The 15,848-nt window shown below is 45.0% G+C and overlaps 1 protein-coding gene across 2 annotated transcripts in view; it reads right to left on the bottom strand.

The window, feature by feature from the left end:
* RECK (reversion inducing cysteine rich protein with kazal motifs) overlaps positions 1 to 15,848 on the bottom strand; it is a 147,053-nt gene that overhangs the window by 59,884 nt on the left and 71,321 nt on the right. For both annotated transcript variants that reach the window (XM_075826870.1, XM_075826872.1), the window contains exons 6-9: positions 15,115 to 15,162; positions 12,821 to 12,854; positions 11,762 to 11,959; positions 450 to 717 (exon numbers count right to left, since the gene is read on the bottom strand). In XM_075826870.1, the coding sequence (XP_075682985.1) occupies positions 450 to 717; positions 11,762 to 11,959; positions 12,821 to 12,854; positions 15,115 to 15,162 (548 nt within the window). The remainder of the gene's footprint in view (positions 1 to 449; positions 718 to 11,761; positions 11,960 to 12,820; positions 12,855 to 15,114; positions 15,163 to 15,848) is intronic.

Genomic DNA, 15,848 nt, shown 5'->3' with positions numbered 1-15,848 from the left:
GACTGCCCGCCCGGCTCTTCTCTTCCAGCTTTGGAGTAACAGAACAGCCGTCCGTCTCTGTTCTGTTACTCAATGGCGGCGCCCGCAGTGTTAGAGAGGCGTGTCCTAAGCACTAGCAGACGTGCTTAACGCCTGCTACCTACCCCTATCCCGGGCAATTCCCTGCTCCTTCTCCCCATCTCCGTAGCGGCAGTTAGCAGCGCTAGCGCGCTGAATAGTTTTATAAGACTATGTGCGGTTCGGGCTGCCATGGGCCCCCTGGGAGCCTCGGGCGGCCGCCCGAACCGCCCATATGATAATCCGCCACTGAGCGTTCGTGCCCATACTAGCTCCTTGTGAAAGGAGCAAACGAGCGCAGATCAACCAGCTGTTTCGTTGATCTGCGCTCATTGCACCAGCCAAAGGTATCTTAAATGTTTTAAAAACAGCAGCAAGAACCAGGAACTTACCTACATAATGAAGAGTTTGCTTTTGAGCAGCAATGTAACTTTGCACCATCAAGTCCAGTGGAAGGTTGGTGAGCAACGGTGACCCCATTTTGGACTGACCTCGAACTCTCCAGGAAGCACTGCCAGAGTGGATCTTGAGGAAGAGGGGACTTTTTACACTCTCTAATTAGGTCTTCAACAATATCATGCTCTGATTTATTCGACATGAGAATCAGTTTGCAAGCAGTTTGGCAGGCTTTTTCTTCAGCCCTGTCACAACAGTGTACACCTAAAAAAATAAAAAGAACAGTGGTTCAAGATTGCAATCACACCTATCCAGTCTGTATGCTGACAATATAATTGCAATACTGGAAAAATAATTGGGGATTCGAGACTCGGGGAATGAAAGGTTTTCTTTATTATATAGCACCAATATAATATACAGGGCAGTACACCGATTTAAATACGTAATCTCCATATTACAGCCATGTATGCTGGGACAAATTTCATTGAAAACCATGTAACATGTGTACCTGGCGGAAACACACACAAGCTGGAAGAGAACATGCTGATCTTGCTAAACTGAGACTGGAATTTAGGGCCCCAGTGCAACTATTTTGCTTTGATGCTACATTCATTGTCAAAAATGAAGAACTCTTAAATACTTTTATAAGAAAATGTAAAAAGATCAGACTACATTTGAATATGAAGAAAATAAAGTTAAGACAACAGGAAAAAATCTAGCATTAGTTGATTGTAAAGATATACAAGTATTCTACTTTGTTCACATTGGTGTTATGTCTTCGAATTTTTAAAGGATCCATGACAAATCAGATTTATCCATTCTGTAGTAAATCCTATTCAATCCCACTGACTATTTATTTTTAATACTGGATAGAATACTGAGTTAGGCCCCATGCATACGACTTTAGATTTCGTCCGTAATTACGGACCCATTCATTTCTATGGCCGACTGGCATTTTCCCGTATATTTACGGGAAGGTGTCAGTGCCGAAGAAAGGCATCAGAAAAAGATAAGACATCTTTTGCTTTTTACGGACCGCGCACCCATACTTTATATGGAAGCATGGCCCACAAATGCAGGTGGCTGTCCGCGGCTGGCCGTGCCCGTGATCACAGACAATCACGGCTAAAGGTTAGTTTGGATGTGCTGAAAAAAATACACCACATTGAAAAGGGTGAAATTTGCGCCCACATAGCTACAAGGTTTAGAAGGTTAATGTAATGGCAGGAAGGAGGTGAAGGGAAAGTGAGCCCTAATCTACCCACCGCCCTGTCCCTGCCTACTTGCAACGACCCGCCCTAGGCGACGAGGTACAACTGGGCGGCGGTCCCTACGCTGGCTAAGTGCACTGGAAGACAAACAGGGAACACGCAAGGGAAGGGGCAGTAGCCACGGAACGCCACGAGGAAACGGGGCGGCGAACGAACAGTCAGGACCAGGACGAAGTGAGTACACCCGAGCGGGCACGGAGACAGGAGCAAGCCAGGGCAAGCAAAGCAGGTCAAGCAGAACTGCAGCAAGGCAGAAGCACGGCAGAAGCAGGCTGGAGCAAGCAGCAGTGGGGCCAGGAATCCAAAAGAATTACAAGCACTGAGGGAGAGCACAGGGCAGGTAATAAAGGGCAGGGGGCGGAGCTAACTCCGAGAGACCAGGCCGCGATAGGCTCTCCCACTCCTGAGCCTGCCACCCTGGTTGGTGGGAGATGGTGTCAGTCGAACAGGTCTGGCCTCAGGTGTGGATTGATTAATCCCAGGAGTATAGCTAGATGAAGTACCTGGCAGATCCCTAACAGTACTCCCCCTTTTATGAGGGGCCACCGGACCCTTACTAAGGGGACCCGGTTTAGTGGGGAAGAGGAGGTGGAACCTCCTGATCAATACCCCAGCGTGAACATCACGGGCAGGTACCCAAGTCCTCTCCTCCGGCCCGTATCCTTTCCAATGGACCAGGTACTGGAGGGAGCCCTGGACCATCCTACTGTCCATAATCTTGGCCACCTCGAATTCCACCCCCTCAGGGGTGAGAACGGGAACAGGAGGTATCCTCGAGGGGGACCAGGACGGGGAGCAGCGTTTAAGGAGGGAGGCATGGAAGACGTCATGTATGCGAAAGGATGGGGGGAGCTCCAGACGGAAGGATACAGGGTTGAGGACTTCAATGATCTTATAAGGTCCAATGAATCGGGGAGCAAATTTCCTGGACGGGACCTTAAGGCGCAAGTTCCTGGACGACAACCAGACCAAATCCCCGACGACAAACCGGGGGTTAGCAGAACGTCTACTATCCGCCTGAATCTTTTGTGCGCTCTGGGACGCCTCTAGGTTCTTCTGAACCTGGGCCCAGACAGTGCACAGTTCCCGATGAACCTCCTCTACCTCAGGATTATTGGAACAACCAGGGGAGACGGAGGAGAACCTTGGGTTAAACCCGAAATTACAGAAAAATGGGGAGACCCCTGACGAGTTACTGACCCGGTTATTCAGGGAAAATTCAGCAAGGGGAAGGAATGAGACCCAATCGAATTGACAGTCAGAGATGAAACACCTTAAATATTGTTCCAGGGATTGGTTGGTCCTTTCCGTTTGGCCATTAGTTTCGGGATGGAAGGCGGAGGAGAAGGACAGATCAATCTCCAACTTTTTACAAAAAGCTCTCCAAAATAAGGAAACAAATTGTACCCCTCTGTCAGAAACGATATTGACTGGGGCCCCATGGAGACGCAGGATGTGTTTCACAAACAAAGAAGCTAACGTCTTGGCGTTAGGTAGCTTCTTAAGGGGCACAAAGTGGCACATCTTGCTGAAGCGGTCGACTACCACCCACACCACCGACTTGCCCTGAGATGGAGGCAAATCGGTGATAAAATCCATGGAGATATGGGTCCAAGGTCTCTGGGGAATGGGCAAGGAACGTAGTAGGCCCGCAGGTCGGGACCTAGGGGTTTTGGACCTAGCGCAAACCTCACAAGCGGCGACGTAAGCCCTAACATCTTTAGGCAACCCAGGCCACCAATAGTTTCTGGTAATGAGGTGTTTGGTGCCCAAGATGCCAGGATGACCAGATAGAGCGGAGTCATGGTTTTCCCTGAGTACCCTCAGCCGGTATTGCAGGGGAACAAACAGTTTGTCCCCAGGGATGTTCCCGGGAGCTGCACCCTGATCAGCCGCGATATCAGAAGCTAAATCAGAATCCGTGGCAGAGACGATTATACCAGGGGGTAAAATACAAGCGGGATCCTTCTCGGAAGGAGGATTGGCCATGAAACTACGTGACAGAGCGTCAGCCTTAATATTCTTCGACCCAGCCTTATAGGTAACCAAGAAATTAAATCTGGTAAAGAATAGTGCCCACCGAGCTTGTCTAGGATTAAGCCTCCGGGCCGATTCTAGGAAAACCAGATTCTTGTGATCCGTAAGGACCGTTACCTGGTGTCTGGCCCCCTCCAGGAAGTGCCGCCACTCCTCAAAAGCCCATTTAATGGCTAGAAGTTCGCGGTTGCCAATATCATAGTTACTCTCCGTGGGCGAAAACTTCCTAGAGAAGTAAGCACAGGGGCGGAGATGGGTGAGGGAGCTGGTACCCTGGGACAAGACGGCCCCCACTCCCACCTCGGAAGCGTCAACCTCCACAATAAATGGCTCCTCTTGGTTGGGCTGAATCAGCACGGGGGCCGAGATAAAGCACTTCTTGAGAGTCTCAAAGGCCTGGACGGCCTCAGGGGGCCAATGGAGGACATCGGCACCCTTGCGGGTGAGGTCCGTAAGAGGCTTAGCGACGACCGAGAAGTTGGCAATAAATCTCCTGTAATAGTTGGCGAACCCTAAAAAACACTGTAACGCCTTAAGGGAGGCAGGTTGGACCCATTCCGCCACAGCTTGAACCTTGGCAGGGTCCATGCGGAATTCATGAGGAGTGAGGATTTGCCCTAAAAATGGTATCTCCTGTACCCCAAAGACACATTTTTCAGTCTTAGCAAACAGATTATTCTCCCGAAGGACCTGGAGCACCTTCCTGACATGCTCCACGTGGGAGGACCAGTCCTTGGAAAACACCAGTATGTCATCAAGGTACACAACAAGAAATATCCCCAGGTAATCTCTCAGGATTTCATTAATAAAATTCTGGAAGACAGCAGGGGCATTACACAACCCAAAGGGCATGACCAGGTATTCGAAATGACCCTCGGGTGTGTTGAACGCAGTTTTCCACTCATCCCCCTCTTTGATGCGGATAAGGTTATATGCCCCCCGTAGATCGAACTTAGAAAACCACTGGGCTCCCTGAACCTGATTAAAAAGATCCGGAATCAAAGGAAGTGGGTACTGGTTCCTTACGGTGACCTTATTCAGGTTACGATAATCAATGCACGGCCTAAGACCACCATCCTTCTTCCCCACGAAGAAGAAGCCAGCACCTACAGGAGAAGTCGAGGGGCGAATGAAACCCTTGGCCAGGCATTCTTGGATATATACCCTCATCGCTTCACGTTCAGGACATGAAAGATTAAATATCCTACCCTTAGGAAGCTTGGCACCAGGCACCAAATCGATAGCGCAATCGTAATCTCTATGGGGGGGCAACACCTCGGAGGCCTCCTTAGAAAACACATCGGCGAAGTCCTGAACAAACTCAGGAAGCGTGTTTACCTCCTCCCGGGGAGAAATAGAGTTAACGGAAAAACATGACATAAGACATTCATTACCCCATTTGGTGAGATCCCCAGTATTCCAATCAAATGTGGGATTATGCAACTGCAACCAGGGAAGGCCTAAAACCAGATCAGACGATAATCCCTGCATCACCAGTACAGAGCACTGCTCCAAATGCATGGAGCCAACCAGGAGTTCAAAAACAGGAGTATGCTGAGTAAAATAACCATTAGCAAGGGGGGTTGAGTCGATTCCTACTACAGGGATAGGATAAGGTAAATCAATACAAGGCATCTTTAGAGACATAGCAAATTCCACAGACATGATATTAGCAGATGAGCCAGAATCCACGAAAGCACTGCCCGTGGCAGACCGGCCAGCAAACGAGACCTGAAAGGGAAGCAAAATTTTATTGCGTTTCACATTAACGGGAAATACCTGTGCGCCCAAGTGACCTCCCCGATGATCACTTAGGCGCGGAAGTTTTCCGGCTTCTTATTCTTGCGCCTGGGACAGGTGTTCAGTAGATGCTTGTCGTCCCCACAGTAGAAGCAGAGACCATTCATTCTGCGAAACTCCCTACGTTGTCGAGGGGACATGGAGGCCCCGAGTTGCATAGGTACCTCCGAGTCCTCCGTGGAGGGGCGAGGAGACGGGACCTCGGGGGGAATCGCAGAAAAGTCAGAGGGGAGCACACTGAAGCGTTCTAGCTGACGTTCCCTGAGACGTCGGTCAAGTCGTACTGCTAGGGCCATAACCTGGTCAAGGGAGTCAGGCGAGGGGTAGCTAACCAGCAGATCCTTCAGGGCGTCAGATAATCCTAACCTAAACTGGCACCTTAGGGCCGGATCGTTCCACTGAGAAGCTACGCACCACTTCCTAAAATCAGAACAGTACTCCTCAACCGGTCTCCTACCCTGACGTAAGGTCACCAGCTGACTCTCGGCTAAAGCAGTCCTGTCAGTCTCGTCGTAAATGAGTCCGAGGGCAGAGAAAAAACGATCAACAGAGGAAAGTTCAGGGGCGTCAGGAGCCAAGGAGAAGGCCCACTCTTGGGGCCCTTCCTGGAGTCGGGATATGATGATACCCACCCGCTGGTTCTCGGAACCTGAGGAGTGGGGCTTTAGGCGGAAATACAGTCTGCAACTCTCCCGGAAGGAGAGAAACGTCTTACGGTCCCCTGAAAACCGGTCAGGTAACTTGAGGTCGGGTTCTAGAGGTGAGGTGAGGGGTACTACTAAAGCAGCGTCACCCTGATTGACCCTTTGGGCCAGGGCCTGGACCTGTAGGGAGAGGCCCTGCATCTGCTGGGTCAGGGTCTCAAGGGGGTCCATGATAGCGTCAGCGTAGGAGAAAGGGTAGACTAGGTAAGGGCTTGTAATTATGTAACACCCGAGCGGGCACGGAGACAGGAGCAAGCCAGGGCAAGCAAAGCAGGTCAAGCAGAACTGCAGCAAGGCAGAAGCACGGCAGAAGCAGGCTGGAGCAAGCAGCAGTGGGGCCAGGAATCCAAAAGAATTACAAGCACTGAGGGAGAGCACAGGGCAGGTAATAAAGGGCAGGGGGCGGAGCTAACTCCGAGAGACCAGGCCGCGATAGGCTCTCCCACTCCTGAGCCTGCCACCCTGGTTGGTGGGAGATGGTGTCAGTCGAACAGGTCTGGCCTCAGGTGTGGATTGATTAATCCCAGGAGTATAGCTAGATGAAGTACCTGGCAGATCCCTAACAGTTAAAAAAACAAAACTCGTTCATCAAGTCCAACCTATAATCCTACAGTGTTGATCCAGAAAAAGGCAAAAATCCCTATGAAGTAGTTGCCAATTGCCTCATATTTGGGGGTCCTGACTACAAATATGGCAATCAAAATAAATTGCTGGTCAACAACTTGTATTTTGTATTATAATATAAATGCTATTCGATAGAACTGAAGATACATTATGCAGATGTTGCAAAACATATTTCAGCTATTTCAGTCCCCGAGGGAATGCATGAGTAATGACAGTTGTAAGTTTTCCAAATGGCACCTAAATGTTAAGACTACGATTGTCACGATACCAGAATTTGGACTTCCATACTAATACTTCGTGTAGATTCTCAAAACCAAAACGATACTTTGCCAAAAGTAATAAAAAAAAATAAGTTCTTTAATTTTCTGATGTGAGGCGTGTGGTATGATGAATTTTGAATGTGCCTCACATAAATTGTAATGAACCCCATCATGGTCCTCAGTCATAATGGACAACATTGGGTTAATGTGTGAGGTACATGATGGGGTTAATTACTATTAATGTGAGGCACATGGAGGTTAAATTCATCACACTTCGTGCCTCACATTAATAAGTGAAATAAAGCAGTTTATTTATTTTTTTACAGTGTGCACATCATAAATTACGCAAAATATTGTTGTACAGGTTATTACGGCCGCGACGATACCAAATATGTGTATATTTTATGTATTGAGACTTTTATTTTAATGTTTATTGTAAAAAATGTGTATGTGTATTTTTTTTATTACTTTATGTTTTTACTTTTTTATTTTTAAACTTTAATATACTGGCATATATCTATATGCCAGTACATTAGCCTGTGTACGGATAGTACACCGGCAGTTGTTAGGACATACCTAAGTCTCCTAGCAACAGGAAATATGGTCAGACAGTCCTTCAATGGACCCTGGGCTGTCTGCCCATATATGGTATGTTCCTCAATCGCGTCACAGAGATACCATGTGACGCGATCCAAGAGGCATCCCTCTTCTGATTTTTCCCTTTAATGCTGCGGTCAGCTTTGATCGCAGCATTCAGGGGAATAGCGGCGGAGATGAGAGGTTTCTCTTATCTCTGCCGTTAGATCGGGGCTGCAGCTGTGTAATATAGCCATTGTCAACACATTTTGCGTGTGATCAGCATGAGGTGATGCGTTCGGGTGCTGCACTAATGAGCAGCGGTTCAGGCACTGAAGACAGAACATGGGGGTGCTTTCCAGGGCGACCCGCCATGTTCTGTCTTCAGTGCCGGCGCTCAGTAATGCAGTGTTGGTCGCATCACCGCATGCTGACTGCTCACGCACACTTGTCGGGACTTAGGAGCGGGGCAATGGCTGTATTACGTTGTGTAATACAGCCATTGGCCCGCTCCTAAGTCCTGACAAGTGTGCGTGAGCAGTCAGAATGCGGTGATGCGACCAACACTGCATTACTGAGCGCCGGCACTGAAGACAGAACATGGCGGGTCGCCCTGGCAGCCCCGCTCTGACAACATTCATGCGTTACTATACTAAGCTTTGCGGCCGCACAGCTTAGTATTGAAATACATGAATTACTGGTATCGAACCATTTGAGGGTGCGCGGTATTTAAATAGTATTAATATTTCGATGCATCGTGCAACCCTATTTAAGACACGCCTATATTCTGGGGTAATTATGACAGACAGAGATAGACTGGGGGTGGTCATCCAGGGAGAAGCCCAAGGACATACACTGATACCGACGATGAAGACACACACCCAGGGCTAAGCAGGATGGAGACGACAAGTGTCCCATACAATGACAATGTAAGATGATATCTTTATTCTGTATTACAATCTAAGCTATATTACAATATTTATCTGTCTATGTATCTCTGCTATAGTATTAGTTGTAGTACTTGTAAAGGATCTGCCAGACACAGCTTCTGTGTCGACGCCCATGGTTAGTCAGTCTGCACCTGCTCCTAAGTCTGATCGAGTGACACCTCCTTCTACCAATCAGGCTGGGAGGCTGAGGAGTGGGAGAGCCTATCACAGCCTGGCCAGACGGAGCTAGCTCCCGCCCTCTGTCTATTTATACCTTCACATCCTGCTCCTCCTTTGCCTGTAATTCTCCTGTCTCCTGGCTCTGCTGCTGCTGCTTGAACTATTTGTCCCTGCTTCATATTGACCCTGGCTTACTGACTACTCTCCTGCTCTGCGTTTGGTACCTTGTACACTCCTGGTTTGACTCGGCTCGTTCAATACTCTCCTGCTCTGCGTTTGGTACCTCGTGCACTCCTGGTTTGCCTCGGCTCGTTCACTACTCTTGTTGCTCACGGTGTTGCCGTGGGCAACTCCCCATTTCCCTTAGCTTCTGTGTACCCTTGTCTGTCGTGCACTTATTGAGCGTAGGAACGTCGCCCAGTTGTACACCGTCGCCTAGGACGGGCCGTTGCAAGTAGGCAGGGACTGAGTGGCGGGTAGATTAGGGCTCACCTGTCTGTCTCCCTTCCCCGCCATTACAGTACTATATCTAAATAAACTAACCATTTTTTGTATAAGTTTTACATTCCGCCTATTAAATACTGAACAAGAATATTTAAGGAAACGTGGTCAGTATTAACTATTTAGTCAGAATGAATGACATTTAACAACAACCCGTCTCCGAGAATCAAGTACAAATAACGTCAGATATTATTTCTTCAAAGAAGACATACAAGCCCATCTTAAACTTGTTCAATGAATCAACCATCACAACATTCTGTGGCAGAGGTTTTTTACTCTAAGTACAAATTCGCCGTGAAATTCACTACATAAGAATTGGGCTTTGTCCCACACCGAAAATCCAAAACGGCTGAACGTGACCTAAAAAATAACTTCACTATTTTATGTGCATGGAGGAAAATCAAGAAATCTAGAATCAGATTTAAGACTAATCATACTAATTATACTATTCCTGCCAAACCTAAAGAGCAAGAAATGGATTTCAGCCTATTTGGGAGATGCCTCATTTTGGGACAGTCACGCAAATCATTTATTTTTGCCTAGAGCTACACCTCCAGAAGCCCTAATGTACAGAACATATACAGAACTGAGTAATTAAGCCCTAATGGTCTAAGGGGTTAATGTTTTATAGTTTAGGCTTACAAAGTTGCCATCTGTGTGGTTAAGGCTGGAATCAAACATGCAGTTATTGCGGCAGTTTTTGATGCAGTTTTTTTAGTAAAACACAGTAGTAGATACAAAAGAGAAAATAATATAAGTTCTTCCTTTATACATTCTTTTTGGAACCAATCATGTTGTTGGCTCAAAAATCTGCAACAAAATATGCTACAAAAACTGCATGTGTGATTTTAGCTTTAGGTCAGAATCACACACACAGTTTCGATGCAGTTATTCGCTCAGCTTTTTGAGCCAAAGCCAAAAATGGATCCAAAAGGTATAAATAAGAAAACTGATGCATCACCTTTCTTTTGTGCCCGCTTCTGCGTTTGGCTCAAAAAAATGGAGCCAATAACTGCCACAAAAACTGAATCAAAACAGTGTGTGTGATCCTAGCCTAAGGGTATGTTCACACGAGGGCAACCGTTATGGCTGAAATGACGGGGATGTTTCAGCCTGAAAAAATCCCCGTAATTTCACCCGTACCGGCATGTGCAGGCGCTTGAACGCCGCGTCAATTACGGGCGTAATTGGCGCTGCTATTCATTGGAGTCAATGAATATCGGCTCCAATTACGCCCAAAGAAGTGACAGGTCACTTCTTTGACGCGGGCGTCTATTTACGCGCCGTCATTTGACAGCGGCGCGTAAATTACGCCTCGTGTGAACAGACAAACGTCTGCCCATTGCTTTCAATGGGCAGATGTTTGTCAGCGCTATTGAGGCGCTATTTTCAGACGTAATTCGGGACAAAAACGCCCGATTTACGCCGTAAATAGGCCGTGTGAACATACCCTAAGGGTATGTGCACACGTAGTGACCAAAAACGTCTGAAAATCCAGAGCTGTTTTCAAGGGAAAACAGCCCCTGATTTTCAGACGTTTTTTGACCAACTCGCATTTTTCGCGGGGTTTTTCGCGCCGTTTTTGCAGCGTTTTTTACGTTCGTTTTTGGAGATGTTTTTATTGGAGTCTATGAGAAAACAGCTCCAAAAACGTCCAAAGAAGTGTCCTGCACTTCTTTTACCGAGGCTGTATTTTTACGCGTCGTCGTTTGACAGCTGTCAAACGATGACGCGTAAATAACAGGTCGTCTGCACAGTACGTCGGCAAACCCATTCAAATGAATGGGCAGATGATTGCCGACGTATTGTAGCCCTATTTTCAGACGTGAACCGAGGCATAATACGCCTCGTTTACGTCTGCAAATAGGTCGTGTGAACCCAGCCTTAGGGTATGTTCACACGTAGGGAAAACAGCCCCTGATTTTCAGACGTTTTTTGAGCAACTCGCGTTTTTCGCGGCGTTTTCGCAGCGTTTTTTACGGCCGTTTTTGGAGCTGTTTTCATTAGAGTCTATGAGAAAACGGCTCCAAAAACGTCCCAAGAAGTGTCCTGCACTTCTTTTGACGAGGGTGTAATTTTACGAGCTGTCTTTTGACAGCGATGCGTAAAATGACAGGTCGTCGGCACAGTACATCGTAAAACCCATTGAAAGTAATGGGCAGATGTTTGCCGACGTATTGGAGCCGTTTTTTCAGATGTAATTCGAGGCGTAAAACGCCTCCATTACGTTTGAAAATAGGTCGTGTGAACCCAGCCTAAAGGGGTTATACTAACAAAGCAGGAGAGAGCACCAATGCAATATTTTTTAGATTTCTCCATTTATAAAAAGTGATGAATCATTTTTCTTTGCCATTAGAACTGACCTAAGGATTGTCCATCAACATTGCTCAACTGGTAAGTAGCTGAATTATACAAAGTCAACTTACTGTCACTTGCATTTCTCACTGGGTATGACTGTGTATAGTTATTTACACACTCCAGCAGCAGAGGACTTATGGATGCACAATAATTTTCCACTGCTTTTATCTGTGATGGGCCTGGAGATGAATCAGTTCGAAATATAGCTTGGCAGTATTCCCGACAGTTGGTGTGGCGACCAGCATAACTGCAGCAAACAGAGCCCACTGAAAAAAATAATGTATAAATAACATTAAAGATTTGTCTATCACCTTTATACCGAGTGTCTGGATGTGATGACATACGGTAAATATACTATTTGATATTAAGTTATTAGGATTCCAGAAAATAAATAATGGCATGGGGCTGAGCTGCAATACCAGATATAGCACATGGACATGAGTGGTGCTATTTCGGAAACAAAAAAAAAGCAGATCCATTTTTTAACATTCTCATTTAACCTCTTTATTTTCTATATCGTCTATCTGCCCCCAATATTTCCTATATTCTACACATCGAGACTAAAAGACTGAATGTGTACTACTTCTATTTCTCTATGCAAGAATTAATATTGAATATGAAATTTAAATGCGCTAATAAAGAAAAAGTAAAATGCTACTTTTTAATACCCATCATTTGGTACAGTGAAGGTCATTGGCAGTGCTCAGCTACAATTATAGATGGTGGTGTAAAGGTAAAGTAATGTTGTAAGTTCTGGCACCTCTGTGGTGTCAAGAGATGGCAGTAACTCCCATATACTGATTCCCATGTTACCCGTATAGATATTTCTATGCACAGATTAATATGCATCATAAATTTGTTATTCATTAACAGCCTATATAATGCAGAATAGACTCAGGTAAATAAACTGCACAAAATGAAGTACATTTTTCTCAGAACTGTATTTTCAGCAGTAAAATTTGTTCTGTAAGACATCAGATTAATATAATTACACACACAACCCACTACAAATACACACACACACACACACACACACACACACACATCTATATATACATACACATATACATACACAAATACAGACACACACATACATATACACATATACATACACACACAATACTTACTTTCGTTCCTATTAACACAGCTAATGAGTGAATTCTAAAATGTAAAAAAAATAAGAAACATTAGTGTGTTCAAATTTCACATGTCCAGTTTAGGCTCTGTTCACACAGCCACTGGGTTCCATTCAATACAAAGTTTTTGTAAACCTGCCGAACCCTATTATGTCAATAAAATTTGTCAGGATTCATTGAGATCCATTTGAAAACATATCTATCATAGCTGTGATGGCTCCACTAAGAACACAAGCCACAATGGTGATGTGAACAGAGCCTCAGAGAAATAAAATGTGACAGATATTGTAATATACTAGTCCTTCTTAATGAATTAGAATATCATCAAAAAGTTAATTTATTTCAGTAATTCAATTCAAAAAGTGAAACTCATATATTATATAGATTCATTACACACAGAGTGAACTGTTTCCAGCATTTTTTTTTCTTTTAATGTTCATGATTATGGCTAACAGTTAATGAAAACCCAAAATTTAGTGTCTCAGAAAATGTAAATATTATATAAGCCCAATTTCAAAAATAATTTTTAATACGGAAATGTTTGTCTACTGAAAAGTATGTACATTATATGCACTGGATACATGGTCGGGGCTCCTTTTGCATGAATTACTGCATCAATATGTCGTGGCATGGAGGCGATCAGCCTGTGGCACTGCTGAGGTGTTATGGAAGCCCAGGTTGCTTTGATAGCGGCCTTCAGCTCGTCTGCATTGTTGGGTCTGGTGCCTTTCATCTTACTCCTCACAATACCCCATAGATACATAGCTAGTTCAGACGTTGCAGAAAATAACTGTGCGGAAATCAGGCTGCGGTGCAGAATTTTCCCTCCGCAGCATACTCATGACGTTGCGGAGAAGAAGCGGAATTTCACTGCGTATTTCAGCCTTTGCAATGCAAAAACTGAAATCTGTGGCAACTGAAAACATGGCGTTTTGCGTGCGCAAAAGGCACTTAACAGCTCTGTGTATCATCACCATATGATGCGCGGCTGCGTGAGTTTCGCGCAGTCGCCATCATTATGACACTCTGTATGTTTGTAAACAGAAAAGCACGTGGTGCTTTTCTGTTTTTGATCATACTTTTTACTGCTGTTGCGCGAATCACGCGCGTCCCACGGAAGTGCTTCCATGTGGTGCGCGTGATTTTCTCGAACCCATTGACTTCAATGGGTGAGTGATGTGCGAAAAACGCACAAATATAGGACATGTCGTGAGTTTTACGCAGCGGACTCACGCTGCGCAAAAATCACTGACTGTCTGCAGGGCCCCAAATACTAACATAGGTCCGTGCGAGGCGCGTGAAAATCCTGCGCGTTGCACGGACGTATTACACGTTCGTCTGAATAAGCCCTTAATATAAAAAGCGCAGGAGTAAAATGTGCCTGATTTATTTAGAGGCACACGCCTCTTAATAGATTATGCACATGTCTGTCTGTTTGCATGCTAGAGAGTGAAATATACGTCCGCTACGAGCCATCATAGATTTCCACTATAATTTACTCCCGTTTCTGGCATATAATTTCCCCCCTGGCATTTTATATGGGGTTGGGAAATTAAAATTTCCAAAAATCAAAATCTGTTTTAGTTTCTAGTCATGTCTTAACCCCTTGTCGCCGCAGCCATTTGTGTTTTTTCATTTTCGTTTTTTTCCTTGCCACCTTCCAAAAGCGATAACTATTTTTCCGTCATACCCATATGAGGACTTTTTTTTTGAGGGACGAGTAGAAGTTTTTAATGGCGTCCCTTAATGTACAATATAATGTACTGGGAAACTTTTTAAAATAATTTTGTGCTGTGGAATGGAAAAAGAACCAGCAATTTCTCCATTGTTTTTTGGGTTTTGTTTTTACAGCGTAACTTCACACGATGCCAAATTTATATATTTTATTTTGATGTTTTACTACTTTTACAATATAACAATTATTTGTTAAAAATAAATAACTTTTTGTGTTTCATATTTTGAAACCCATAACTTTATTTTTCGGTGGCGAAAACAGCTGAAGAAGAAGCAGGGGAAGCGAAGATCATTGAGATGACACTCTTCCTTCCTTCTGACCATGTTGCAAGATCATCAAGATTGGATTTCTTGCAACTGTGATGTCGCGGCAGCCACATTCATTTTCATAACTGTGATGCAGCAAGCGCAGCGCTGTGATAACAGCGCTTGTTGGCCAGGCGACCTGTGTCGTGGTCATAGTCGCAGTGTAGCCCTAGCCTTAAAACATCACTGCCTGAGCTCTGGTTGGGCAAAACTGCTGATGTAGCTTCAGACTGTTAGGGTCTTACCTCATATTCTTTCCTGCACTGTTTTAAAATGTCATTTGTGGAAGATGCCTAAATAAGAATGACAAGAAGTATAATAAGACTGATCAGGAAACATTTGAGACCACATACATCATCATTTATAGAGCATTAGTAAATGTATATGTTATTAACACGATTGGTTCCGAACAAAAGAAGAATGCTCTAACTCTAATCCACATAATCCAATAACAATAGTAGTTAGTTGTAAATTTTATGAATGAAGGTCTCAATTTTAATGACCTGCCTAAGTAGAGTCGTGTATTAATGAACCTTCCCTTACCCATCCTATCCCTCCACCCCCACCTTTAGAAAAGACACATGACACCGAGGTTGGATGTGAAATGGCCACAGCAGCCGTTTATTAATTTCACAGTTTTATGAAAACAATTTAAATCCGAAACATTCGGATAACTAGTTAGGAATCCACCAGAGAATTCCTTCTAATAATTCACATGACCCAACATGGGTCAGAATCGTAAATAACAATTTAACGTTAACATTAACCCGAGCAGAGGAAGTCCTTGAAGCCCTTTCAGATATTCCTTTTATTTAAGAACACACCGAGTTAGCCACCTGCAAACCACCAATTACCTCCAGCCGTAAACCAGATCGGAAGCACCGTTCACCTCTGCAGATGGCTCCAACCACTAGAAGTCCACTTCAAAGGGATAACACCCGATGAAGCCCTCAAGTGATATACCGACCACTAGAAGTCC

Source organism: Rhinoderma darwinii, chromosome 5 (genome assembly GCF_050947455.1).
Source record: "Rhinoderma darwinii isolate aRhiDar2 chromosome 5, aRhiDar2.hap1, whole genome shotgun sequence".
Taxonomy (NCBI): Eukaryota; Metazoa; Chordata; class Amphibia; order Anura; family Rhinodermatidae; genus Rhinoderma; species Rhinoderma darwinii.
The sequence above is the reverse complement of the archived record's forward strand: the minus strand, read 5'-3'. Positions and strand labels throughout refer to the sequence as shown.